General features: G+C 48.8%; 5 protein-coding genes across 6 annotated transcripts in view; 2 read left to right on the forward strand and 3 right to left on the reverse strand.

The window, feature by feature from the left end:
* Positions 1-6,689, reverse strand: part of CERS2 (ceramide synthase 2) — a 162,364-nt gene extending 155,675 nt beyond the window's left edge. Inside the window, exon 1 of the mRNA XM_083477283.1 lies at positions 6,619-6,689. The gene's annotated coding sequence lies outside the window, so the exon portion shown is untranslated. The remainder of the gene's footprint in view (positions 1-6,618) is intronic.
* The window catches only part of BNIPL (BCL2 interacting protein like), a 29,379-nt gene extending 18,360 nt beyond the window's left edge, over positions 1-11,019 (forward strand). For both annotated transcript variants that reach the window (XM_083477317.1, XM_083477318.1), the window contains exons 8-10: positions 3,076-3,162; positions 5,573-5,671; positions 9,120-11,019. In XM_083477317.1, coding sequence (XP_083333443.1) covers positions 3,076-3,162; positions 5,573-5,671; positions 9,120-9,153 — 220 coding nt within the window. In that variant the 3' untranslated portion in view covers positions 9,154-11,019. The remainder of the gene's footprint in view (positions 1-3,075; positions 3,163-5,572; positions 5,672-9,119) is intronic.
* Positions 1-23,799, reverse strand: part of HORMAD1 (HORMA domain containing 1) — a 578,262-nt gene that overhangs the window by 286,186 nt on the left and 268,277 nt on the right. The gene's annotated exons all lie outside the window — the stretch shown is intronic.
* LOC310694291 (uncharacterized protein) lies at positions 13,281-17,820 on the forward strand. Its single transcript, XM_083477404.1, has 2 exons — positions 13,281-13,993; positions 17,477-17,820. The coding sequence occupies exons 1-2, from the start codon at positions 13,367-13,369 to the stop codon at positions 17,501-17,503; spliced, it is 654 nt and encodes a 217-aa protein (XP_083333530.1). The 5' UTR covers positions 13,281-13,366; the 3' UTR covers positions 17,504-17,820.
* The window catches only part of CDC42SE1 (CDC42 small effector 1), a 44,434-nt gene continuing 41,858 nt past the window's right edge, over positions 21,224-23,799 (reverse strand). The window contains exon 5 of the mRNA XM_083477477.1: positions 21,224-23,719. The gene's annotated coding sequence lies outside the window, so the exon portion shown is untranslated. The remainder of the gene's footprint in view (positions 23,720-23,799) is intronic.

Raw genomic sequence — 23,799 nt, forward strand, 5'->3', positions numbered from 1 at the left:
GCCAAGCCAGAGCACAACTAAGTGCAGTACAGCCATCTTCTCAGAAAAACTCTTCACAAGCTCAAGAGGTCAAGACACGAAAGCTTTAGCAACTAATCCACACTTAATGACCCACCTAAGTGGTACTCAGAATATCACTCAAGAAATCACTCAAGATATCCCTCAAGTAATTAAGGAACAAAAGAAGAAAAGGCACACTAACCTGGGAACTTCCTCTCTGCCCAGAACGTTGGAAGCTATACACCACACCCCCTCAACAGTATTTATAGGAACTCAAACACTGAGATCCTGCTCTGTTCCAGTAACAAGAAGCCGAAAGCACCAGCCTGAAGATGACGAGTGAGACCTCGTCGAAACGTCGCCTAGACACCCCAACTCTTACACGGGAAGACACCCGAAGACACCAAAACCTGCATATATATATATATATATATATATATATATATATATATATATATATATATATATATATAATTTATTTATTTGGTTTTTCAGATTAAGGTTTTACAGTTATATATCCAACATACAACATAGAAACAAGATTCCGAAGAGTATCCTGAACTTCTTTCCTCCCTTTTGTGGGTCCTTTGGTTAATCATTTCCTCCTGCATCTTTTATAATAATCCAGATCTTTTACCTCTCCCTTGTGCCCAAAAATTCACCATTAAACTACAAGTGTTATTCCAATCCTACTAACGATTTTAACTGTTTACAATGGTTTTTAAGATAAATTATAAATTCCCCCCATTCCTTATTAAATGTTTGGTCTTCCTGATTTCTGATTCTCCCAGTCATTTTTGCAATTTCGGCATAATCCATAATCTATCCTCGATCTGCCATTTTTCTCTGCTAGAGACTTTATCTTCTTTCCATCTCTGGGCCAATAACATCCGCGCAGCCGTGGTCACATACATTAAAAGTCTTTTCTGTTCCCTTGGGATTTTGGCACCTAGAATTCCTAAAAGGAAGGCTTCAGGTTTTTAAAGAAAAAGTTATTCTAAATATTTTTAAAACTCATTGTACAGCGGACGCTGGGGTTGTGAACTTGATCTGTGCTGGAGGCAAGTTCGTAACCCGCAGCGCTGTGTCTGCACACACGCGGGTTGAGATTTGGTGCTTCTGTGCATGTGCAAAGCGCAATTTAGTGCTTCTGTGTATGTGTGAGTGCCGAAACCTGGAAGTAAGCCATTCCAGTACTTTCGGGTTTCGGCGCGCCCGTAACCCGAAAACGCGCAACCTGAAGCGCTTGTAACCTGAGGTATGACTGTATATATACCGTATTTTTTGCTCTATAAGACTCACTTTTCCCCTCCTAAAAAGTAAGGGGAAATGTGTGTGCGTCTTATGGAGCGAATGCAGGCTGCGCAGCTATCCCAGAAGCCAGAACAGCAAGAGTGATTGCTGCTTTCACTGCGCAGCGATCCCTCTTGCTCTTCTGGCTACTGAGATTCAGAATATTTTTTTTCTTGTTTTCCTCCTCCAAAAACTAGGTGCGTCTTGTGGTCTGGTGCGTCTTATAGAGCGAAAAATACTATAAAATTAGTTTTATGATTCTAAGGTTCCTCAGCCCCATCCTGTGTGAAAACATTCTGAAGTTCTCTGCGCCTCTTTCTTCATATCTGGACGTGATTTTACACTCCAGAGCTCTGAGCAATGGTCTCACAATGAGCCGGTCTTCCTAGATGCCTTCTTCTCGTTGAAGCTCACGGCTGGGCAGGATTGATCCTGAACGTTTGGCTGAAGCAAAATTGTTGCTCAGATCTCCATGACGCCTTCTTGCAAAACCTGCTTTTCAAGTCCACTTTCTCCACCTGCTGACTTTACTACAAGTCCAAACAATAGATAGTTCAGATAACTATCTGGGACTTTCCCCAAATGCCAGCTGGGCTTTCCTGGCACAAAATTTATTGCCTCCTTTCGCTGCGCTGGATGGCGGATCTGCTATTCTACAGGAATCTTTTCCAGATTGGGGGCCGAATTGCCCTCTATCCCGCTTTCCGAGGGCTTACTTCCAGGTTACTTCTGGGTTTTGGTGATCACACATGCGCAGAAGCGCCAAATCGCAACCCGCACGGGCACAGACATGCTAATGCGGGTTGCGGACTCTGTGGGTTGCGAACGTGCATCCCACACAGATCACGTTCGCAACCCAAGCATCTACTGTACTTATTGTTGTTGTTTAGTCGTTTATCGACTCTTCGTGACCCCCTGGACCAGAGCACGCCAGGCCCTCCCGTCTTCCACTGCCTCCCGCAGTTTGGTCAAACTCATGCTGGTAGCTTCGAGAACACTGTCCCACCATCTCATCCTCTGTCATCTCCTTCTCCTTGTGCGCTCCATCTTTCCCAACATCAGGGTCTTTTCCAGGGAGTCTTCTCTTCTCCTGAGGTGGCCAAAGTCTTGGAGCCTCAGCTTCAGGATCTGTCCTTCCAGTGAGCACTCAGGGCTGATTTCCTTCAGAATGGAGAGGTTTGATCTTCTTGCAGTCCAGGGGACACTGTACTTATAGGCCGGTGCAAATAATCTTTCCTGCTGCAGAAATTCTTAAACAGACTTGGGTCACTTTTAAGTTTCATTCCGGTCCATTTTTTCCTTCTTTCTTCTTTGTGTACCACAGCTTTGAAATACAGTGTGCTGGTGTTTCATTGTTTATTTTGAAAGGGCTGCTAGGACTGTGTAAGAAAATAATGCATTATTTCCGAAACACCGATATGACGTTTTAGAAAAGCAAAAACAGATTGTTGTTTTCGGAAGATGAAATCTTTCCGTCTCTTTCCTTCATGGAATCATACAGTTGGAAGGGACCCTGAGGGTCATCTAGTCCAACCCCCTGCGAGCAGAAATATGCAGCTGTCCCATACAGGGATCAATCCTGCACCCTTGGTGTTATCAGCGCCACGGTCTAACCAACTGAGCACTGTTTCTTTTTTAAAAAACAACAACAACACATGTTTTCACACAAGAGGCTAGCCAAAAGGAAATTAAGTTCTTTTGTCAATTTGCAGATAATCTTGTGGCGGGGAGTTCCACCAGTTTAACAGTGCCGTAAGTTCCTTTGGCTTTTTTTTGCGACAGGCTCCGGAAGAACCTGAAGACGTTGATTATCGTCCATCCCACTTGGTACATCAAAGCGTTGATGGCGGTGTTCAGACCTTTCATCAGGTAGGTTGGCCAATTATTATCTTTTTATTATTTACTGCATTTAAATCTACTAAATCTCACCACCGCACCACCCCATTCTGGCATCTGACAGTCGGGGAAAAGGGAACAGGTTACATCTCATTCTCCTAGTGTATCTTTATCAAGTTAACCAAATAATCTGTTTGCTGGTTCCAATATGGTAATACCAGACTGCAGGTTGTTGGAAATTGTCCCTGTGGGTGTGGGTGAAATGGAACCCATGAACTGACACCCACCCCCATTTATTTATTTATTTTTATTAATTTAATTAAAGGAGATCTCAATTGAGGAGATGGAGAATAGTTGGGGAATAGAAGGTACAATGGAACAGGAAAGTGGTATTTGGAATAAAACTAATTGGTTATAGAAAAGACAAATTTCCTCTCTGCTAAAGAAAAAAGAAGTTAAAAAATGTAGTAAAAGAATTATTACACCCTTTGAAGAATTAGTGAAAGAATATAGGACAGAGTAGGGCCAAAATAGTTTCAAAATTGTATAAGGTGTTAATAAACAAGGGGAAATCACTAAAGGGAAGTTTGAAAGAATACTGGAAGTTAGATACTCAGCAACAGGTTTTAGATGAAGAATCTTTTGGTAACCACCCTTTGTCGCGACCTCTAGGATAACCCAGGAACAGGGGTTGAAGCTGGTACAAAATGGTATTACGCACCTGTAAGGTTATACCATATTACAAAATCTGGAAGTAAGAATTGCTGGAGGAAATGTGGAGTGATGGGAACATACAGTCATATGTGGTGGGACTGTCCGTTAGTTAATGAATTTTGGAAACAGATTGGTATAGAAATATTGGGAATTGTGGAAAGGAAGGTGGAAATATCTAAATTAATGGTTCTTATTACCCTGAGTAGTACCGAGTTAAAAACAAAAGAGGAATGTAAATGGGTCAAATTGACGGTAATTGCAGTCCAGAATCAGAGGCAGGAGAGGAGGGAGGCTAAGAGGCAGAGGTGAGTCTGTTTGGTGAAGAGTCATGGGTGTCTCTCCCTCCGGCCGCAACAAGCTCCCCTCTCTCCTGGTCTCCCAAGACCAGGAGAGGCATGCAGAGAGAGGAGCAAAGGCAGACATGCCGGCAGCGTCTCAGATTGCTTTGGGAAAATTCTGGCGAGGCGGGCACCTTCAGTCTCAGCAACTGCTTCGTGGGGGCAAGACCTGCCGTGCTCCATAATCTGCAGGTTCCGCTGGGAGTCAGTCCGACAGGGCCAAGGCAGGACACCAGGCAAGGACAGGTACAGGATCTAGCATACAGCAATGTTGCTCCCGCAACCTAGGGCAAGGTCCGGCAGCCTTTTATCTCTGTCGGGGTAACGGCCGGTCCCGATCCCCCGGCGACTCACCTCCCTGTTTCGCCCGAAGGCGAGCACTCCTCCTGCGAGTACTCAGCTCTCTCCTTCTCTCAGACCTCAGTCTCTGCGGCTCAGGAGACGTGGGTGGGTGACTAGACCCAGAGGCCGCCTCAGCCTCCCCTGACCCAACTGGTAGTGGAGCAGCTGTAAGTGACGGCCCAGCTGAAGACAACGAGGTCATCTCCGCATCTGGAGTCAGGGCAGGATCAGGCCCCTGACTCGGCCCAGCTGGTGCTTGTTGCAGGGGAACCTGTGCAGACTGGGACTCTTCAGGATCAGGCCCCAGGCTTGGTTCAGATGATGCCTGAGGCAAAGGATCTGGTGTGGACTGAGACTCCTCTGGCTCAGAGTCCGAGTCCCAGGCCTTCACACTTCCTAGGCCTGAGCCTCCGGTGCTAATCCTGTTTTGCTAATCAAAAGTTACTTTTTCGCTCTATAAGACGCACCAGACCACAAGACGCACCCAGTTTTTGGAGGAGGAAAACAAGAAAAAATATATTCTAAATCTCAGAAGCCAGAACAGCAAGAGGGATCTCTGTGCAGCGAAAGCAGCAATCCCTCTTGCTGTTCTGGCTTCTGGGATAGCTGCACAGCCTGCATTCGCTCCATAAGACGCACACACATTTCCCCTTACTTTTTAGGAGGGAAAAAGTGAGTCTTATAGAGCAAAAAATACAGTAACTCCAGCTTCCTCAGTATGATTTATTGCTGCCTTGCTCCTGCCCTGTCTGCCCCAATAATAATAATAATAATAATAATAATAATAATAATAATAATAATAATAATATCTTTATTGTCATTGCCCCCTTCAGGGACAACGAAATTACTTGACTGCTCCATAAAAACACTAATTAAACCATACAGTATAATACAGCAAGGAAGATTAGATGACTTTCAAAGTCCAGGCTTCCCATTCAGGGCCGAGATCGCTCTGGAGAAGAAGCTGTTCTTAAGACGGCTCGTTCTTGTCTTCATCGTCCTGTCTTCATCGTCCTAGCTTCTCTTTCTTGCACCCTTTCTCTCTCCAGCTCCAAGTTCAGCCGGAAGGTGCAGTTTGTGGACAGCCTGGAGGAACTGGGACACCTGATCCCTCTGGAGCAGGTCCACATCCCGGACTGCGTCCACCGGTGAGTACCTGGTCCTCCCACTCCCTCCGTCCCCACCTGAGTCCCTGAGGAGGCAGCGGAAAAAGGGGGCGGCTTGTTCCTTCAGCAGGTGGTTACATCACCACTGTGCCTAAAAGCAAACTTGGGTGGGTGAGCAGCAAGGGGATAAAAGAGCGTAAGATTGGCTGGAGCCCACCTAGTCCAGCGTCCTGTGGCCAGAGGCCCCTAAGGACCTAGGAATCGAGATAGACTGCCTCTGGGCCTGGAGGTTCCATAAGAATGTAAGAGGAGCTCTGCACATGGATCAGGACAAAGCGGGGACTTTCTACTCCAGAATCTTGCTCTCTTAGTGGACAAATCCCCAAAGAACCTAAGAATCGAGATAGACTGCCTCTGGACCTGGAGGTTCCATCAGAATGCAAGAGGAGCTCTGCACATGGATCAGGACAAAGCGGGGACTTTCTACTCCAGAATCTTGCTCTCTTAGTGGACAAATCCCCAAAGAACCTAAGAATCGAGATAGACTGCCTCTGGACCTGGAGGTTCCATCAGAATGCAAGAGGAGGGCCTTTCTGTTGGGATGCTTCCAAGGAAATGGGGGCAATTTGCAAGCCCCAAGCTGGCTCCAGATGGGCGATCTCCGGTCCTTGGCTCAGCATGAAACAGCGACCTGCAGCTTCAGAAGCCTTCAGAAGCTGGAGCAGGCTCGAATCAGCAGAGTAAATAACACTGCGCAAACAGAAGTGGCAGGAGACGGCTGTGAGAGCATATTTACAGGCAGTTTATTCCGCGTGTATCAGGACAAAGGAAAAACATGTCTTCTCCCTTTCGGGTCCAAGAGCAAGCAGCAAAAGCAATAGCTATACATACAAACAAACGGAAGTTCCCAGCAAGCTGCGCTGGAGTGTAAACAGACATGCGACATACAACAATCCACACACCTGTGTTAAGGTGGAACGGACCATCACCTGGAGTACTGTGTCCAGTTCTGGGCACCACAGTTCAAGAAGGACACTGACAAACTGGAACATGTCCAGAGGAGGGCAACCAAAATGGTCCAAGGCCTGGAAATGATGCCTTATGAGGATCGGCTAAGGGAGCTGGGCATGTTTAGCCTGGAGAAGAGGAGGTTAAGGGGTGATATGATAGCCATGTTCAAATATATAAAAGGATGTCACATAGAGGAGGGAGAAAGGTTGTTTTCTGCTGCTCCAGAGAAGCGGACACGGAGCAATGGATCCAAACTACAAGAAAGAAGATTCCACCTAAACATTAGGAAGAACTTCCTGACAGTATGAGCTGTTTGACAGTGGAATTTGCTGCCAAGGAGTGTGGTGGAGTCTCCTACTTTGGAGGTCTTTAAGCAGAGGCTTGACAACCATATGTCAGGAGTGCTCTGATGGTGTTTCCTGCTTGGCAGGGGGTTGGACTCGATGGCCCTTGTGGTCTCTTCCAACTCTAGGATTCTATGATTCTATCAATATCCTCCATATCAATACTCCAGAATCTTGCTCTTAGTGGAAAATGCCCCAAAGAACCAAGGGATCCAGATAGACTGCCTCTGGAGCTGGAGGTTCCATAAGGATGCTGGATCAGGCCCACATTGGCCAAGCACACACCTGTGCGAAATGACCACCATGAATTTGCCCTATCCTCTTTCGAAGCCCTCTAGGTTTGAGGGCCTAGCTGCCTCCTGCAGGAGCGAGTTCCATAGATTAACTCTGCACTGCATGAAATCCTTAAAAAACAACAACACCACAGACAAACCTGTCTTGCATCTCCTAACGCTCAGCTCTGTGGGTTGTCAGAAAAACTGAGGGATGGAATGGAGTGTTCTGCTAAAGGGAAGCCCTCCCTGCTGCGGCATTCTGTTGCAGCTCCAGTGCCCCCTTTCTGCAGGGAAATCTGACCCCTATCCCTGAAATGCTCAGTCCCACAATGCAATGGGGTTACTGAGGGGTGGGCCTAAGGGAGGAAGAGAAATAATATATATCCTTGAGCTGTGTATACACCATGCATTCAAGCGCATGAATTCCCGCAAGGGATACTGGGAACTGTGTACCCCTCTCTGCACAACAGCACCCTGAACAGACTACAGTTCCCGGCATAGCTGTCAACTTACAGATTTGAAAATAAGGGACCAGCAGCCTCGAAAATAAGGGATCAGCAGCCAAAATAAGGGATTTTCCAAGGGGCACAGGTATGTTCAACTTCTGAGCCCCTCTGAGCCAAAGGCAGAAAGCCCAGCCAGCAGCCAAAGAAAGCCTCAAGTGGCGGTTCCCACAGCGCAGCAACCTGGCAAAGGGGATGCAGCAAGGAAAACCACCGTCACCTCTCCGCTGGGAAGCGCTGAGCAAAGGCGAGTCCCCAGGCAAGGCGGCCGATTTGATTGGCACAAGGCATGCAAGCTCCACCCCCCCAGTCATTCTTAGACTCCTTATTGGGTGAGCAACGCAGCCAAGCAACCCAGTTGGAGCCTCCCTCCTCCCTGGCCGGCAGGGAGGGAGGGAGAGGAGCTGCTTCCTTTGAAACCCGGGAAATTTAAGGGACATCATCAAAAAGGGACAGCAGCGGGACACGGCGCTGGGATAAGGGAGTTTCCCGCCAAATAAGGGACGGTTGACAGCTATGGTTCCCAGGATTATTTGGGGGAAACGATGTGGCGTTCCCAAAGCAAAGGAAGGATTGGACTCTGATTAATAAAATACACACAGAGGCTTAACCAGCAAGACTCTGGGATGAGTGCGTATAATAATAATTCGTCTCCACCCCTCGGCCCAGGTTGTTTTATTCACAAAAGAACTTTTTACACAGGGCTCGTAAGAACCAATCAGATTTCCTCTGAGCAGTTCAAAAAAAAAAAAACCACGTGGGACAAAGTCAGATCAGAAGAAATTCCTTTAAGTACAAAGACTACTTTGAGCATGCAGACATCTCTGAGAGTAAATAAAGCAGGAATAAAAAGGAGGAATGCATTCAGCAACCCTGGAGGTCATAAACAAGCAATAAACACGAGAGGAAGGATGGCAAGGAGACAGGTATCTTTATCACCTTCATGTGAAATTATTTCCAGGCGCTAAGATTAACAAAACCAAGGAAAGGTAGATCAAAGAAACTGCCTACTATCTTTATGTACTGACTGAGGATGCCTGATGAAGCAACTGGCCTGTGTTTCAGAATGCTTAGACGTGCCTGTCAGGTGTAGAGAAATCAGAGATGCAGAGGCTTGTGGGGTTGGATCAGAAATTATTGTCAATGAATTAAACCCAGCCAACACAATGCTTTCATCGCAGACACAATGGCTTGATGCATATTTTACAATTCCTCATGGTAATCCCATCTGATCACTGCAAAGTGAAATGATTTAAATGTGTTTTTGCAGTGCGCGCGATGTATTTGCAGCCTTGTTCAGTTTAATATTTGAATGTCTGACAGCCCTTTCTGTTCCCTTTCCCTCCATCTTTTCCAGGCTAGAGCAAGCCAGGGTCAGTTCCCGGAGCTAACAAGACGTGAAGCTGGCTGCATTACTTAGCACCTTACGACAGTGTTTTATTTTTATTTTTTTAAGTATCAAATGCTGACGAGCACACACACTCACAGGTGCCTCCTTCCTTCCCTCTCTGTCTCTAAGACCCTCTTAGAAACTGCGACCTGATCCTGCTTCTTAAACATTCCCCTAATAATAATAATAATAATAATAATTTATTTATACCCTGCCCATCTGGCTGGGCTTCCCCAGCTACTCTGGGCGGCTTCCAACAAAATATTAAAATACCGTAAAACATCAAACATTAAAAACATTTATTTAAAGAGGTTAAAAGGAAATGAAACTTACGAGAGTTTTGTTCCGCACCTGAATTCGAAAAGGAGACATTCTGGGTACTGCAGGGTCTAACTCTTCGCAGGACTGACACTGAATGCAGCCCAGTGTCTCTGAGCACGTACAGAGTGCAAAGCTTCAACCAAGCATTCAACCTAAAGTTCTGTTCAGGAAAGCTTTGGGTCGACAATCTGCTCTCGGCTTGCTGCTGAGGTCATTCCTATTTAATGCCAATTTTTGTTTAATTCTTATAAGAGGCTGAAACGGCTGGAAACTTTTGCTCGCTAAACGAATCGCCGTTGGCTTTTCTGAGCTGCCGGCTACTCGCTTTCAGTAAGCGTATCCGGGGGAAAGAATGAGGAGAGACAGTTTTGGAATGGAATGTATTTTGCGGCTGGATGGCCCAAAACAAGAGAGAGAAGTGGGGTGGGGTGGGGGGGTGAAGGGTTCACAAAAACATACTGCTTGGTTTGGGGGACTCAGATGAACCCCCCTGACCTTGCTGACTCTCCTGGGCATAACTTGTACATTTGTAAATAAACTGATATTAACAAAAGCCCCCAATGGGACGCTAAGTTTTTAGTGCTCCTCCTCCAGAATGAAAAAGCTACCTCCAAAATTTTGTATTGATCAGGTTGACAGGAAATGAATTGTGCATTCCAGGAATAAAATACTGGGTGTGGAAAACCTGGCTTTAATTTCTTTTCTTTATGTAAAGCTATGCATGAATAATCGCAACATATAAGTTAAGTTTCCTTCCCACTCGGAAATATAAACCAGGTGAACGGCAGCTCATTTATCTGTTTTTAAAATTTGTTTTAAAATTTATTTCACCTTTCCTCAAAGGAGGAAATGTTGGTCCCTGCCTCTGTTACTGACCCTCACAACAACCCAGTGTGGTAGGTTAGGCTGAGAGACAGTGATTGGTGCAAGATCCATAAATCATATCTATTTATCTACAGTGGTACCTCGGGTTAAGTACTTAATTCGTTCTGGAGGTCTGTTCTTAACCTGAAACTGTTCTTAACCTGAAGCACCACTTTGGCTAATGGGGCCTCCTGCTGCTGCTGCGCCGCCGGAGCACGATTTCTGTTCTCATCCTGAAGCAAAGTTCTTAACCCAAGGTAATATTTCTGGGTTAGCGGAGTCTGTAACCTGAAGCGTCTGTAACCCGAGGTACCACTGTATCTATCTATCTATCTATCTATCTATCTATCTATCTATCTATCTATCTCGCCACACACACTAGGGGCTGCTGCCCAGCTTACAAAGCTTGCCAGCCAGACTCTACCCGCACCCCCTCCAGCTGCCCCCTGCCCCCTCTCCCACCCTCTCTCTGCCGCACAACCTCCCAGCCCAGAAACCTTTTGATGATGGAATTACACCTCAGAAATACCTAATGGACAAATGCAGTGAAGATGATTGGGACAGTGACACTGCGTCCTCACATGAACTGGAAAATGAACTGGAGGATGAATTGCAGGAAATGGAAGATAGACTGGAAATAGATAGCAGTACCACCGAGCACAAGTAAACTTGTAAAACAAAATTATGGCTTCTTGTTGTTTAGTCGTTTAGTTGTGTCCGCCTCTTTGTGACCCCCTGGACCAGAGCACGCCAGGCACTCCTGTCTTCCACTGCCTCCCGCAGTTTGGTCAGACTCATGCTGGTAGCTTCGAGAACACTGTCCAACCATCTCGTCCTCTGTCGTCCCTTCTCCTTGCACCCCCCATCTTTCCCAACACCAGGGTCTTTTCCAGGGAGTCTTCTCTTCTCATGAGAGGGCCAAAGTCTTGGAGCCTCAGCTTCAGGATCTGTCCTTCCAGTGAGCACTCAGGGCTGATTTCCTTCAGAATGGAGAGGTTTGATCTTCTTGCAGTCCATGGGACTCTCAAGAGTCTCCTCCAGCGCCATAATTCAAAGCATCCATTCTTCGGCGATCAGCCTTCCTTATGGTCCAGCTCTCACTTCCATACATCACTACTGGGAGAACCATAGCTATGGTCCAAAACTATATGGACCTTTGTTGGCAAGGTGATGTCACTACTTTTTAAGATGCTGTCTAGGTTTGTCATTGCTTTTCTCCCAAGAAGCAGGCGTCTTTTAATTTCGTGACTGCTGTCACCATCTGCAGTGATCATGGAGTCCAAGAAAGTAAAATCTCTCACTGCCTCCATCCAGAGTTTTGAGGCTACATTGCACTTGCGTGACGACAGCCTTAGGTTTTTATGTATATAGGAAGATACACTCTCTCACACGTGTAATGTGAGAGTGTTCTTTACCCTGAGACTTGAGGGATGCTTTTAGGACACATGTTATTTCTTTTATGATTGTACGAATTTTTAAACAGATTTTCATCATGTGTCTTGACGCTGTAACCTGCCCCGGGACCGTAGAGTGGAGGGTCGGCAATAAATAAGCAAATCAGTGAATGAATGAATGAACCCAATATTCGAAAGAACTTGGTTGTGCCTCTTGATTTGCTCCAATATCGCTCCCTGTTCCTCAATGGGGTAACTGTGCCCCTGAAGGACCAGGTGCGCAGCCTGGGAGTCATTTTGGACTCACAGCTGTCCATGGAGGCACAGTTCAGTTCTGTGTCCAGGGCAGCTGTTTACCAGCTCCATCTGGTACGCAGGATGAGACCCTTCCTGCCCACAGACTGCCTCACCAGAGTGGTGCATGCTGTAGTTATCTCTCGCTTGAACTACTGAACTACTTGAACTACTGCAATGCGCTCTACGTGGGGCTACCTTTGAAGGTGACCCAAAAACTACAAATAATCCAGAATGCGGCAGCTAGACTGGTAACTGGGAGCGGCCGCTGAGACCACATAACACCTGTCTTGAGAGACCTACATTGGCTCCCAGTACGTTTCCGAGCACACTTCAAAGTGTTGGTGCTGACCTTGAAAGCCCTAAACGGCCTCAGCCCAGTATACCTGAAGGAGCGTCTCCACCCCCATCATTCAGCCCGGACACTGAGATCCAGCGCCAAGGGCCTTCTGGCAGTTCCCTCATTGCAAGAATTGAGGTTACAGGGCACCAGGCAGAGGGCCTTCTGGGTGGTGGCACCCGCCCTGTGGAAGGCCCTCCCAGCAGATGTCGAAGAGAACAACAACTACCAGACTTTTAGAAGACATCTTAAAGCAGCCCTGTTTAGGGGAGCTTTTAGTGTTTGGAGAGGAAGGGTGTTGTATTAATAAATAATAATAAATAATAATTAATGATAGGCTCGCAGGACATTTCTGAGCACAATTCAAAGTGTTGGTGCTAACCTTGAAAGCCCTAAACGGCCTCTGTCCAGTATACCTGAAGAAGCGTCTCCACCTCCATCGTTCTGCCCGGACACTGAGGTCCAGCTCCAAGGGCCTTCTGGCGGTCCCTCATTCGAGAAGCAAAGCTACAGGGAACCAGGCAGAGGGCCTTCTTGGTGGTGGCACCCACCCTGTGGAACGCCCTCCCACCAGATGTCTAAGAGAAAAATAACTACCAAACTTTTAGAAGACACCTGAAGGCAGCCCTGTTTAGGGAAGCTTTTAATGTTTAATAGGTTATTGGATTTTAATATTCCGTTGGAAGCCGCCCAGAGTGGCTGGGGAAACCCAGCCAGATGGGCAGAGTATAAATAATAAATTATTATTATTATTATTATTATTATTATTATTATTATTATTAGCCTTCAATCCCACCCCATTTTCATAAATCCCGCCTGCTTTCCCTCCCCAGAGTTCCGCCCTTCCTTTGTTCTCCCCCAGAGTTCTGAGCATGTTGCCTAGCAAGGCCCCGCCCCCAACGATAGCCTGGCCACACCCCCTCCCTCCCCTTCCCATCTTGACCAGACAAAGACCTCCCAGCTCTGTCCCTGCCTGAGCTCGTAACCTGCAGTCCCCCTCCATGGCCCTAGGGGGCGCCACTTTGGTGCTGACGCTCTGCCTGTGGGGCTGGCTGGCGCCCGGGCCAGGCCTGGGCGACGAAATGGAAGACATGACCCAGATGGGGGCGCCGCCGCACCTGGTGGCCCTGATCCCTGAGGCCGCCAGGGCGACGGTGGCGGCGGGCTACACCAACGGCAACGAGAACCAGACGACCACGGAAGCGCCGCTGGTGTCGGTCTCCATCACGTTCAGCGTGGGGACCTCGCAGGAGAAGGAGACCGTCCTCGTCGTGGGCGACAACCGCTACGCCTGGCAGGAGTGGAGCGAGTGGCACTGCAACTGCGCCGCGGGGAGCATGTCCCGGGTGCGAGACATCACCTACTCGCAGCCCGGCGTCCACCTGGACCCGGCGGAGTACGACATCCTGCGCTTCGAGAGGGAGGTGTGCAACTACCAGGCCTGCCAGTGCAAGCAGGGGCAGTGCAACTCCTCGACGCTGGCGTGCGACCGGGGGCCAATGCACATGTGCGCACTGCAAGACATCAAGCAAGACAAGGAGCACAAGAGGAAGGACTTCTGGACCCAGGTCCACGAGGGACTCAGGGACCTCTGGAAGAGCATCAAGGACGCCTTCCCGCCGGAGCAGGTGGGGGCAGACGGGCGGAGGGGGGGCCGAGGCGCCGCATAATGCGCTCCCCGTTTTGTTTATTCATTCAGAGCATTGGTGCACCCCTGCTCTTTGGCCCAAAGGCCCCCCCAAGAGTGGCTTGCGTACAATCTGTTAAAACGAGACGGCCCCCCACGCTGGCGTCCAATCTGGAAAACAATAGCAACACGACACGCAAGGAAAAAGGAATGGGGAGGGAGGAGGAAAACTCAAATTTCTCAACCAGCTCCTATGAGTTAGGGCTGGTGCAGGCGCACTCGCTGGTTGGGAAAGGCTGTTGGTGGCTATGCTCTGTGATGAGCCGCGGAAGGGGAAAGCTGCTGTAGCGCTCAGGTCTTGCCTGAGTGCTTCCCAGAAGAGGGACCGAGTTGGCCGTTGGGGGAACAAGGATGCTGGACTAGAAGGGGCCCTCTTGGCCAGACCCAGCAGGCTCTCCTGATGTTCTTATGTCGGGTGGTGAGCTTTCTTCTCCGTGGGTGCAAGGAGAAATAGGCATATAAAAGAAGGACCGCCTGGATGCCAAGATCCAAGTTTGGGTCAAAACAGAGATTTAAAACCATAACACATGCAGCAAATAAAAACATGGAAATATGCCCTTCTGAGTTCCTTCCAAAGTCCCCCTCTTCCCCTAGCATAGAAAAAAAAGACCACATGTTTAGTAAGGTAAAAATTGGTTTACTTACAAACTCTTCCAAGGTCAGGTTCATGTGCTTTTCCACACATCGGTCAGAAAACACAGGCAGAAAAACGTGGCTTAGTTACAGTAGTGGAAGTTCCTAAATTATTAGTACAGGAACTCAAGCGACTTGTAAGAGCCATGTGGCCTGAACTTGGAGCAACCAGCTCAGACTCTTTACACACCAAGCTTCTCAGGTAAACTGGAGGAGAACCAAGTCTTGATTATCTAGTTCCTCCCAAAGTGACCTAAGCCTGGCTAGACTGCTTACTCTATGGTCTTAACCCCTTCATGCATTAATTCAACTTAAAGGGACCGCTGACCATTAGGTTCAGTCGTGACCGATTCTGGGGTTGTGGCGCTCATCTTGCTTTACTGGCCGAGGGAGCCGGCATACAGCTACCAGGTCATGTGGCCAGCATGACTAGGCCACTTCTGGTGAACCAGAGCAGCGCATGGAAATGCCGTTTACCTTCCTGCCAGAGTGGTACCTATTTATCTACTTGCACTTTGACGTGCTTTCGAACTGCTAGGCAGGAGCAGGGACCGAGCAACGGGAGCTCACCCCATCCCAGGGATTCGAACAGCCGACCTTCTGATCGGCCAGTCCAAGGCTCTGTGGTTTAACCCACAGCGCCACCCACGTCCCTAATTCAACTTAAGCATGTAGGTTATATGAGGTTGCTTATCCCCACAGGGAACCCTTCCTCTGATCCCCACAGCTGTGGAGACCTGTTGTTTCGGGTCGCGAGAGTGGGGCCCTGTGCGGCTACTCTCTGCATGTGCTCAGAGGAATGATTCGCATCAGAATTACACCACTTGCTTGGGGAGTGAATTCTTTTTCATTTAAAGCAAGATGTTTTCCCCAGACCTCCCACCTGCCTGTCTCCTTCCCTACAACCAACCTAGGGGGTGGCTCTGCCTGCCATTGGCTCTGGGCCTCCCTTCTGCCAATATCCCGCCTTTCAGCTCACCAGTAATCACTGGAATTGTGCAAGGAAACACCATCTCGCCCTTTCTTTAGGCAGATAAATGTTTTGGGCCGGCACTGAAAAAATTCCCAGCTTAGTTCAGAGCGAAGAGATTCAGCCAGGCTCCCATAAGCTCGACTGAGCAGGGCTCTTCCGATGTTCTCATGGAGCCTCCAGGTCTCCAGGCAGTCTATCTTAGTTCCTAGGTTCAGGTGACATTGGATCACAGTTCTCTGTGGACCCGGCCAACGTGGTCAATAGTGCATAAGCTCACGAGAGCCTGCTAGATCAGGCCAGAGGAGGCATATCTAGTCTAGCATCTTGTTCTCACAGTGGCCAACCAGATGTCTCAATGGGAAACCAATAATAATAATAATAATAATAATTATTATTATTATTATTTGTACCTCACCCATCTGGCTGGGTTTCCCCAGCCACTCTGGCCAGCTTCCAACAAAGATTAAAAATACATTAAAATGTCATGCATTAAAAACTTCCCTCAACAGGGCTGCCTTCAGATGTCTTCTAAAAGTCTGGTAGTTGTTGTTCTCTTTGAGATCTGATGGGAGGGCGTTCTACAGGGCGGGCGCCACCACCGAGAAGGCCCTCTGCCTGGTTCCCTGTAACTTGGCTTCTCGCAATGAGGGAACAGCCAGAAGGCCCTTGGAGCTGGATCTCAGTGTCCGGGCTGAACGATGGGGGTGGAGACGCTCCTTCAGGTATACTGGACCGAGGCCGTTTAGGGCTTTAAAGGTCAGCACCAACACTTTGAATTGTGCTTGGAAACGTACTGGGAGCCAATGTAGGTCTTTCAAGACCGGTGTTATGTGATCTCGGCGGCTGCTCCCAGTCACCAGTCTAGCTGCCACATTCTGGATTACTTGTAGTTTTCGGGTCACCTTCAAAGGTAGCCCACGTAGAGCGGACCCAAGCTCAGAGCAACTCTCCCCTTCCTGAAGTATACCTGAAGGAGCGTCTCCACCTCCATTGTTCAGCTCAGACACAGAGATCCAGCGCCAAGGGCCTTCTGGCGGTTCCCTCCCTGTGAGAAGCGAAGTTACAGGGAACCAGGCAGAGGGCCTTCTTGGTGGTGGCGCCCGCCCTGTGGAACGCCCTCCCACCAGATGTCAAAGAGAAAAACAACTACCAGACTTTTAGAAGACATCTGAAGGCAGCCCTGTTTAGGGAAGCTTTTAATGTTTAATAGGTTATTGTATTTTAGTGTTCTGTTGGAAGTCGCCCAGAGTGGCTGGGGAAACCTAGACAGATGGGCGGGGTATAAATAATAAATTATTATTATTATTACTATTATTATTCCTGCTGTCTCCGGCATCTGGTGTTCAGAAGCATCGCATACCGTGGAATATGGCCATTGTGGCTTAGTAGTCACTCACGGCCTTCTCCTCCTTCATGAATCTGCCCACTCCTCTTTTAAAGCCATCCAAATTGCTGCTCATCCCTGCCTCTTGTGGCAGGGAGTTCCACAGTCTAACTATGCTCTGAAGAATTCCTTCCTTTTACCTGTTCTGAATCTTCCAAGGTTTACCTTCCTCGGATGCCCCTGAATTCTAGCATGATGCGAGAGGGAGAAAACCTTTTCCCTCTCCGAACTTTCCATGCCACCTACCGTTTAATAACCTCTTCTGTAGAGTCACATCTGACCCGCCTTGCCTCTAGTGTTGCTCAAACAGGTGTCAGAGTTGTTTGACCCACCCAGCAACATCTTGAGGAGCTCGTCGATTCCCACGAATGTGTGCGGCATGTGTTTCCCCGCTTACATTTTAATTCTCTTTGCTTTTCCGTTTCACACTTCAGGAACCGAAGCCGAGGCGCCAACAGTGAGGGCCAAGCAGCCATGGCGATCTTTGAGCATCAGCCCTGAGCAGGGCCTTCTAGGAAATGTGGCACTTGGGATCTCGCTCTTCTTCTACCCAAAAGCAAACGCCCTTGATTTGCCAGAACTGCTTTCGAATTGGCAACAAAGCGAGCCAGGAAAACAGGAAGGGCAAAGGAAGTTGCACCATGGACTGATGCAGCACCCTAAATATTCTTTGTTGGAAAGAAAGGGGTTTTGATTATTCTTTTTGGGGTCTCCTCTGCCTTCCTATGGAGCCCCCCCTGCTGCTGAGAGCAGCTGAATAAAAAACACTGATTCCTGAGTAGGTTTCCGTTTTCTATTACTCTCTGGTTCAGAGAGACTGGGGCACGGACAGGTGACTTGTGGACAGGTGATATTGATGGCCTTACAACGCCCATCATCCTCATTCCTGACCGATAGGCACACTGAATGCTGAGGCCACGATGGGAGGTAGGAATCCTAAAGTGTCTGAGGAGGGCACAGATATCCCCCCAGTACAGGATTGTATCTACAGTGGTACCTCGGGTCAAGTACTTAATTCGTTCCGGAGGTCCGTTCTTAACCTGAAACTGTTCTTAACCTGAAGCACCACTTTAGCTAATGGAGCCTCCTGCTGCTGCCGAAGCACAATTTCTGTTCTTATCCTGAGGCAAAGTTCTTAACCTGAAACACTATTTCTGGGTTAGCGGAGTCTGTAACCTGGAGCGTATGTAACCCGAGGTACCACTGTATGTATTTTGAAAAAAAGTCGTTTGTCTCCTTGCTACGCATCCCAAGCTCTCTTAAGATAAGGTAAAGGGATCCCTGACCATTAGGTGCAGTCGCGGATGACTCTGGGGTTGCGGTGCTCATCTTGCTTTACTGGCCGAGGGAGCTGGCGTTAGTCCGCAGACAGTTTTCCCGGGTCATGTGGCCAGCAGGACTAAGCCGCTTCTGGAGAACCAGAGTAGCGCACGGAAACGCCGTTTACCTTCCCACCGGAGCGGTACCTGTTTATCTACTTGCACTTTGAGGTGCTTTCGAACTGCTAGGTTGGCAGGAGCAGGAGCAGGGACCGGGCAATGGGCGCTCACCCCGTCATTGTGGGGATTCAAACCGCCATCCTTCTGATTGGCAAATCCTAGGCTCTGTGGTTTAACCCACCGCGCCACCCATGTCCCTTCTCTTAAGATATCGTAACCAAATTTAGCACGGCCGTTCCCGAGATAAAGGCTTGCACCGTACTTTTAGAGCAGGTGATTTCCTGGAAAGGATCCTGGGAACTATAGTTCCTTGCTCACTGAACTACCATTCCCATTGTTGACAGGCGACAGCTCCCAGAATTCAATGGGGGGGGGGTGTCCCATGCTACAAAGGCACATTGGGTTTGCTTTGGATCTACACTGCGGATCTGCCTGTAAATGTTTGGATGAAGTCTGAACCTTTCCAAACTGTATGGATTTTTAAGGAGATCTTCCTGAGTTTTCCAGGTCCAGAAGTTGGGGAGATGATCTGTTCTGGACACCCCTGGAAAGTGCAGACTCGTAGCCTAGGGGGTGCTCCTGGACCCAACATAGTTACGGGAGGCCCCTTTCGGACATAGGTGACTGGACCTCCGCACTCCACGCCCTGGTCAACTTCAGGCTGGACTGCTGCAATGCACTTTTTGTGGTGCTGCCCTTGAAGACGGCACAGGAAGTCCAACTGGTTCAAAACATAGCAGCCAGATTACTGCCTGGGGTTCTGCTGACCCCAAATATCTGAAAGGCCACCTCCGTCCCTATGGACCTCCTGGGTGTTTAGATTGGCAGAGGGGACCCTCCTGGTAGTTCCACCATCCTCAGAAGTTTGGGGCTTCGTGACCCAAGACGGGGTCTTCTCTGTGGTGGCCCCTAAGTTGTGGATCTTCCTCCCCTGGCACCTTCATGAAATAGGTTCCAGAAAATGCTGAAGATGCACCTCTTTTTCTGTTCAGGGAATCATAGAAGTGTGGAATTCAAAGGGACACCCCGAGGTCATCCATTCCAACCCCCTGCAACACAGGAATCTCAACAAAAGAATAAACACGGACCAATTCACAGACGGAAGAAAAGCTGCCAGGTGCGATTGGGTCACATCCATGCCATACCTTGAAAGCACCTGGCTTCCACCCAAGAATCCTGGGAATTGTAGTTTAAGGGTGCTGGGAACTGTAGTTCTGCGAGGCTGAACTACAATTCCCAGGATTCCTGGACCGGGGGAGAATGTGCATCGAATGTGTTTTAAATCTATGATGTGCACCATAGATTTGAAGGTCCTCTAAGAACAGCAGCTGGGCTCATCATCTCTGGAGCCCAAACTTCATATAATAATGAAATATTGCAGAGCGGGACCTCAAGGGAAAGTCTCTAAAGAAGAGGAGCGGGCAGGTATCGTCATTTTCTCCCTCCTCCCGCCATCCAAGACACAGATCCTGGCCATCTTTTGACTTTTTTTAATTTTTCAAGCATACATTACACTCTCCAGAACAGGTCGCAAGTTGGCGGGGGGGGGGGGCGAGGCAGCAGTGCAGGGGGAGAAAATGTTTTAAGAGGCAAAGGAAAATTAAAAAATCTACCCCACTCGTCCTCTACCCCACCAGCCCAACCTTCCCACCGATCAGACACACCAGATTCTTGCATCCACCCCAGCGAAATTTCTGCGTGCAGATTGCGGCTTCTTCCCTCCTTTTAAAAAAATACTCTTTTAGGAAGCTTCCTCGTTATAATTAGACATCTTGGTCTGCCCTCCTCGCCCCCCCATAAATTTCCTCGTTTACAAAAAAGAAGAAAAGAGAACATGTTTTCAGCAAACAAGCACACACCCGAATAGTCCAGCTATTCTTCCCCAAAAGCGACGGTTTCGACGCCAGCCCTGCCGGCGCGAAACTTAAGCAGTTTGACACGGAGGCACCCACTGAAATCACAGAGGGGAGAGGTGGTTGAAGGAGCTTTGGGGGGTAAGATGGGGCCGGCTCTGACATTAGGCAAAGTGGTAATCAGGGCGGGAGGTCGACAGTAGGTGGCGCCAGAGGCCACGGCGGACAGAGTCAGAGCCGACGTCATTGGCAGCCTGAGAAAATCTCCTGTTTGCTGTGGTCGGTCTCGGCAGCACCAGAAATTTTTGGGGCTCGAGGGGAGCGGGTCCAAAGTTATGGGGAGCAGTAATACAGAGGCATTGTAGCATAGCTGTATTTTTAAACCGGTTTCCTTCAGGAGATGATCAAGATTTGAGATTAATTTGGAGCGAAAGGACAGTTCCGGAGGCTTTCTTCGGCTTGAATGTGCTGGGGGGGGGGGGGGAGTCAGCTGAGTAAGGAGTGCAAACTTGGCCTCTGTGCAGTAGGTTAGCTTCCATCCTACATCAACGCAAGCAGGAAACAGGATCCGAGTTCGAATCAGGGAAAGGTTGCTCCAGGAGGGTGCAAAGGAGAGCCAACGAGGAGTGTGGCCTGGGGAGAGGGGGCGTGGCCTGCAGATGGTTCCGAGGGCCAGGCAGAGAGGTTTGGGGGCCGCTTTTGGCCTCAAGGATCGAGGCTTCTCACCACTAGGGTCTAAATGACAATTCCCAGCTATCTGATAGACTCTGGGTGACATCAGACGTAAGCCCTACTCAGAGGAGACCCAGGGAAAGCAAGGGAGCATTTCAAGAGGTATACACTGAGCTTGGCTTAGCCGAATCTCGCCCTCCTGCATTTGTTAACTTAAAAAAAAAATGGTGGAAAAATGGCAGTAAAAAATTATTGGCCAGCACACATAGAAATGAAGGCAGACTGATATATTTCAAACCTGTTGTGTAATGAGCAAATGGATGGAAGTCTTCCTCATCTTAATGTGAAAAAGCAAAGAGGGTTTTTTTTGGGGGGGGGGCAATCAACAGACAACAAAGCTGGCATGTCTCAGGAAAGCTAAGCATACTATTTTTTCCTTTAACGGACAGAAAGATGTGGGCTTTTTATTTTTATTTTTTTTGCAGTGGAACCCTAAAGCGATTCCAGAGTTCAGCCTCGCTGGCTTCATATTTCCTGCAACGCCCCTGCTAATAATAACGAGAGAGAAGGAATGGGGGTGGGAACGATCCGCCATCCAGTGCCAGAGCCTCATGAGGCCTAGGAACTTGAAATCTGAAGTGTTCCCCCAACACCAGCCCCTAGCGCCCTTCCCACACACCCCACCTCAGAGTTCCTCCTCCTCTTGGGAAACCCCATTCAGTCAGAAGGAGTCATTCTGGAGCGAGGAACTGGCTGGAGGGCTGAATTTCCTTCCGGGGGCACCGTGCCATCTGTGGGCAGTGGTGCCAGGAAGGAAAATGGGCGTAGCAAGGGATATAACTTTCGCTTTTGTGCAGTGGGCTTGTCCTTGCACATTTTCACACAGTCTTCTCTGTGTCCCTGTCAGAGTTCAGGGACAAATCCCAGCCAGGGAACATCATTCAGGATGCGAAGGAGGGACGAAGAGGGGGCGTGGCCTGTGGAGAGGGGCATGGCCTGTGGAGAGGGGCGTGGCCTGGGGAGAGTTCTGAGGGCCAAAGAGAGCAGCCTTGGGGGCCAGATTTGGCCTGAGGTTCTCCACCCCTCGGGAGGAGAGTCAGGATTAGTCCTTAGCGATCAGATGGGGGGATGTTTCTGCGGAGAATTTCACGGGGTCAGAGAGAGGAACTTCCAGAAATTGGGGAGGGGGGGGGGGTTGCAGGGAAGCATCTGCCACCCACCTGAAATTGCCGGACTACAACTCCCATAATTCCCTCACTGGGTGCGCCGGGGCTGCTGGGAGTTGTAGTCTGAGGACCTCTAGAGCCCAACATTCATGATTCGACGGGAAGAACGGAGGATCAAGGCTGCTGAAGTCCAAGCGAGATCTCAGTGAAACGTCCCTACCCCAACAGAATGACGAACTTTGCCCAGCTTTTAACAGGAATATTGCATTTTTTATACATATAAAAGGAAGTTCCAAAATTGCCTTGATGTGATCCAGAGATTTTCTCCCTCCACGATGCTTTGCGGCCAAAGAGGCGACAAGACCCTGCCATCATCTGGACCGGATCCTCTCCATCTTCCGTGTTTGTTCTCTCGCTTTGCCTGGTGAAACATCGCCTCTCCCGTTCTGCTGCCCTTTGGTAGAGGAAGTCCAACGTGCAAAGGCCGCCCTGCGTATGGGATGCTTTTGGGTCGCAGGAAACCCAAAAGCGGCCACACCCCATCTTTAGTGACTGGCACAGAGAAGAGGTCTTCAGGAGCAGGGAGCAAAATGCTGGCCAATTTTGGGAGGTGGGGACTGGCTAGTGCATGTGACATCACTAACCACACTCTCGCGGGCCTCCCAGTCATTTCAGCAAGGCTTTCACAGGGGAGATTCCGGCAGGGTGGCGCTCTGCCTCCCGCTCTTTAAAAAAACCCATGCCTCATGGAAAGGTCGATCCTTCTGCCCCCCCTAGAAAACGGCCAAAAATCCAGTGATTACACTTCCATGTAAAACAAAAACAAAAAACAGTTACGATAAGTTCCTCTCCAGATTTTTTTTGGGGGGATGAAACAGAATGCACTTTTAAAAAATGAAGCAAAATGGCACACACATTATACATTTAAAGCACATGTACCCCGAGAATCCAGAGAACTGTAGTTTACTCCTACAGCGCTACAATTCCCAGCACCCATAGCAAACTACAGTTCCCAGGGTGATTGGCCTGGGGGTGTGCATGTGGAAGAGGCTTTGGGTGTGCTTTAAATGGATGGCATGTTTGCAGACGTAGATGCCTGCTGAAGCCGCGGGCGTCAATCTCCCTCAAACGCCCGCCCCGATTCCTTGCCAAGTTCTGAAAAAGCAAAATGCGGCAGCCACAAAACGAAGGACGGCATGAGAGACTGACTGAGAGTCCAGAGATGCTTCTGTATTTTTTGTGGGGGGGGGGGGAAGAGAAGAGAGAGAGGAAGCGGCAGCTGAGGGAGTGTTGGATTCAGCAAATCTTTCTATGCAAATCTGGGAGGCGAAAATTAGCGGAGGAATAAGCTGCTGCGTTTGTTGCTGACGCTCTTTAGAAAAAGAAAATCCAATCTGATTTGGAATCAGTTTGCATAAGTTACGAAGGGTGTTTGGTGTTTCTCTGAGCTTCGCCGACCTGCCTCGACAGGATCCGAGCAGGCCGCTCGCGCGAGGGTTCTTTACATACTTATTTCTTTCTTTGGGTTTTCTCGATTTGCCCGGGACCTGCGAGAAGAAAAGAGATCAGAACGAAGAATTACATTCCCTCTCCACCTCCTGCCTGCTCCTCCACCTGAATTGGCAGG

Source organism: Podarcis liolepis (genome assembly GCF_965112155.1).
Source record: "Podarcis liolepis genome assembly, chromosome: 15".
Lineage (NCBI taxonomy): Eukaryota > Metazoa > Chordata > Lepidosauria > Squamata > Lacertidae > Podarcis > Podarcis liolepis.